Source organism: Nicotiana tabacum, chromosome 9 (assembly GCF_000715075.1).
Source record: "Nicotiana tabacum cultivar K326 chromosome 9, ASM71507v2, whole genome shotgun sequence".
Taxonomy (NCBI): Eukaryota; Viridiplantae; Streptophyta; class Magnoliopsida; order Solanales; family Solanaceae; genus Nicotiana; species Nicotiana tabacum.
The window spans coordinates 91,709,380-91,713,472 of record NC_134088.1 but is presented as its reverse complement, the minus strand read 5'-3'; the positions used below and the strand labels follow the sequence as shown (position 1 = coordinate 91,713,472).

Genomic DNA, 4,093 nt, shown 5'->3' with positions numbered 1-4,093 from the left:
GTTCGAAATAATTACAAAAAACGCTAATTAGAATTCAACACAAACAGTTGTTATGCTCACAAACAGTAATCTTGCATAACAAACTCTAAAGTCGTGGCTTTAGTCATTTCTGACAGTAGGATTATTTTATAGTGTGCCTTATATTTATTTCCCTTTAGCTTTTCAAATCACGTGAGGTAATATTTATTTTTTATCTTAATTTTCATTATGTTATGCTACTAATTGTTTCCCTCTTATTTGTCCTTCTCTCTGTATTTCTTTTCCGTAATAAATGTATACTTTTACTGCTGATTAGCATGTTAGTTCAACTTTTACGCATTTATATTGTAACAATAACAATCTCATTTTCTTGCTTATTGGCAACTTAGCTGTTCTTTTGACGCATATCGTAAAATCTCACCTTTTTGCTAGAAATAAATGCTCTTAAGCTACTTAAATGCGATGATTAATTCCTATTCATTCCCTTGTTTAGATTTCTTCTTTCATGTTGTTCCTGATACTCCTCCTCAATCCCTCACCAAATACTTGCAATGTGCTTGGAATCATGATTCTTTAACTGCCTTGAAACTTATTTGCAATTTGCGCGGTGTTCGTGGCACTGGCAAATCTGACAAAGAAGGTTACTACACTGCCGCTCTGTGGCTTCATCAATTCCACCCTAAAACCCTTGCTTGTAATTTAGAATCCATGGCGAATTTCGGGTATTTCAAGGATTTGTCTGAGATTCTATACAGGCTACTTGAAGGAGCTGATGTGAGAAAAAAGGCTAAAAAAGAAAAGAAAAAAGGCAAAAAATGGAAGAGATTTAAATCTCATGGGGAAAAGGATAGAGGTTGGAAACCATTTGGAGGAATTCAAGTATCTAATGAGAGCAAAGCTGAAATTGAGAAACAGAAAGCGAGTAGCGACAGAGAGCAGAAAAAAATTGATATGGCTAAAAAGGCTTTCGAGAGGTATAGGCGTGATCCTGACTATAGATTTTTGCACGAACGTGTATCTGATCTTTTTGCGGATTGTTTGAAGTTGGATCTTGAGTTGTTGAACACTGGGAAATTAAAAGATATCAGCCTTGCAGCTAAATGGTGTCCTTCTTTAGATTCATCTTTTGATAAGAGAACACTTTTATGTGAAAGCATTGCAAGAAAAGTTTTTACAAGAGAATCCCACCCTGAATATGAAGGAATTGAAGATGCGCATTACGCGTACAGAGTGAGGGATCGATTGAGGAAAGAAGTTCTAGTGCCCTTACGCAAAGCGCTGGAATTGCCAGAGGTTTATATTGGGCGAAACGATTGGGGTTTGATTCCTTACAATAGGGTGGCCTCAGTTGCTATGAAGTTGTACAAAGACAAGTTCTTGAAACATGATGAAGAAAGATTTAAAGATTATCTCGAGAAAGTGAAACAGGGGAAAGCCAAGATTGCTGCGGGTGCATTGTTGCCTCATCAGATAATTCAATCACTAAAAGACACTGATGATGGGGGTCAAGTTGCTGAGTTGCAATGGAAGAGAATGGTAGATGATTTGTCCCAAAAGGGGAAATTGAAAAATTGTCTTGCTATTTGTGATGTTTCAGGCAGCATGTCGGGTACTCCAATGGAGGTTTCAGTGGCGCTAGGCATTCTCGTTTCAGAATTAAGTGTCGAGCCTTGGAAAGGAAAGTTGATAACATTCAGCAAGAACCCAAAGCTTCAACTAGTTGAAGGGGAGGATTTAAGGTCCAAGGTTGGGTTTGTGAGAAATATGGAATGGGGAATGAACACTGATTTTCAAAAGGTGTTTGATCTAATACTAAAAGTAGCTGTCAATGGGAAACTAAAGGAGGACGAGATGATAAAGAAAGTGTTTGTGTTCAGTGACATGGAGTTTGATCAGGTTTCTGCATATCCATGGGAAACAGATTATCAGACTATTGTTAGAAAATTTAACAAGAAAGGTTATGGGAATTGTGTACCTCAAATTGTGTTTTGGAATTTAAGGGACTCGAGAGCAACACCAGTGACAGCAAACCAAAATGGAGTTGCATTAGTGAGTGGTTTTTCAAAGAATTTGCTGACTTTGTTCTTGGAAGAAAGGGACTTTCATCCTCAAGCTATTATGGAAGCAGCAATTTCTGGTGAAGAGTATCAAAAGCTAGTTGTGCTTGATTGATGTATATCAAACATGGGAAGAGGAGCAAGGGAATGCAGAATGATTTAATGTTTGGATATTGATGAAAACTGTTCCTCAAAATATTGAAGAAAAGAAGTTTATGTTTTAAGGAAATTGAATATTCCATCTATTTAATTTCATATGTTACTGTTTTCTTTCCTCAGTAGTTTACAAAGGATAGATGGTTATTTTTATGCAAAAAGTTAATCTACGCTTGGCAAACTTCTGAATAATTGTTAGTGCAGAATTGGAGAGATTTAATTAGCAAAAGCACAAATTAAATCTCCGATTATATATGTTCCTAACAACTCCTCCAATACCTACAATATTATTTCCAACATTACTGCGCAGCTCCCATCAGTATTGAGTTTAATCCAATATTCAGTAGGCTTTATCCATGTAACTGGAATGCAATTGATATGCTGCCTGAAAGTCTCAATAGATGTACAAAACTACTGCCAAGATAGTGAGTTGTCTAGAGTAATCTTCCTATTATTAAGGTAAATCTTTAAATGGAAGAAGATCTCTTTACAAATTCACTTCATTCATATCGATCTTTTTGTGATTATATATATACCTGTTGGAGCACTTAGCCTTCCAAAGTTCCCAACAAATAAAGATTGACAGAACTTGGATGGTCCTCTTCTAAACTACATGACATTGTTTGTAGTAATTTCAAATTACTGGTTGAGTCTAAAATTAGTCGAGTGCTTCGTCAAAACTTTTGGAAGTATTAAAAAGATAAATCTTCCTGTTTTTTTGTTATTGTACACGTAAAAGCAAAACAACTTCCTGCCTTAAAATTCTTCCACTAAATTTCTTATTAATATATTGGTAGCTGTTTTTCTTTGCCTTTTCAAAAATATTGCGTATAAAAATATTGGTCCTCTAAGGCGGCGCAAGGAGAATTATATAGAAAGCAGATTAGTAGAAGCTAGCTTTAGGGGCGCGGAATTAAATGATCAAGAGACAAACAATGAGACAAATGCGAAAGTCCCATGCTAAGAAAGTCCAACAGAACACATAAAACTCCTACCTACCTGAAGGATTATATTTGTAACTTACCTAACGCATCTTATCCTGTTGATTCTCAAGGTTTACCTTCCTTAAGTACACTTTTTTTCCAATCACAATCATGTCACCCCTGATGCCCTATGTTTTGAGAGTCAGCACTTAGTGACAAATGTTTGTCATAATAGTGAGTCATCCTCATATGGAGAGGCAGCACTCAATCCTGCATGGCAAGCAGCCATGACACAGGAATTCGAGGCTCTTTATGCCAACCATACTTGGGACTTAGTACCCTTACCAGCTGAAAAATAGGCATTAGGCTGCAAATGGGTCTAAAAGATCAAGCATAAAGCAAATGGTAGTATTGAGAGATTTAAGGCTAGACTGGTGGTGAAAGGGTATACTCAACAAGCAGGGGTTGACTATACAGAAACCTTTTCCCCTGTTGTCAAGATGACAACAATTAGAGTTTTAGTTATTGTTGCTGTAAAGAAATGCTGGGATATATTTCAACTTGATGTAAATAATGCATTCCTCCATGATGACCTATATGAAGAGGTGTACATGAAGGTGCCACCAGGTTTTCTGATTGATCAAACTGGCCCACACAAGGTAGTTTAATTTGCAAACTAAACAAATCTTTGTATCGGTTGAAACAAGCCAGCAAACAGTGGTATGCCAAGCTGACTGAAACCCTGTCATCAATGGGGTACAAATATTCTGAAAATAATTATTCATTCTTCTCCAAGAAAACTTCATCCTCCACTATCTTTGTAGTTGTGTATGTTGATGATGTTATCATCACTAGTATTGATTCAGTGGAGATAGCCAACTTAAAGTCATTCATTGACAAGCAGTTCAGAATCAAGGACTTGGGAAAACTTCATTACTTCTTGGGTTTAGAGGTCTTTTACAAGCCAGATGGTGTTAT

The 4,093-nt window shown here is 36.6% G+C and overlaps 1 protein-coding gene across 1 annotated transcript; it reads left to right on the top strand.

The window, feature by feature from the left end:
* The first annotated feature begins 403 nt into the window (after nucleotides 1-403).
* On the top strand, nucleotides 404-2,467 carry LOC107800652 (uncharacterized). The gene has a single exon (XM_016623867.2). The coding sequence runs from the start codon at nucleotides 418-420 to the stop codon at nucleotides 2,149-2,151; it is 1,734 nt and encodes a 577-aa protein (XP_016479353.2). The 5' UTR covers nucleotides 404-417; the 3' UTR covers nucleotides 2,152-2,467.
* The last annotated feature ends 1,626 nt before the right edge of the window (nucleotides 2,468-4,093 follow it).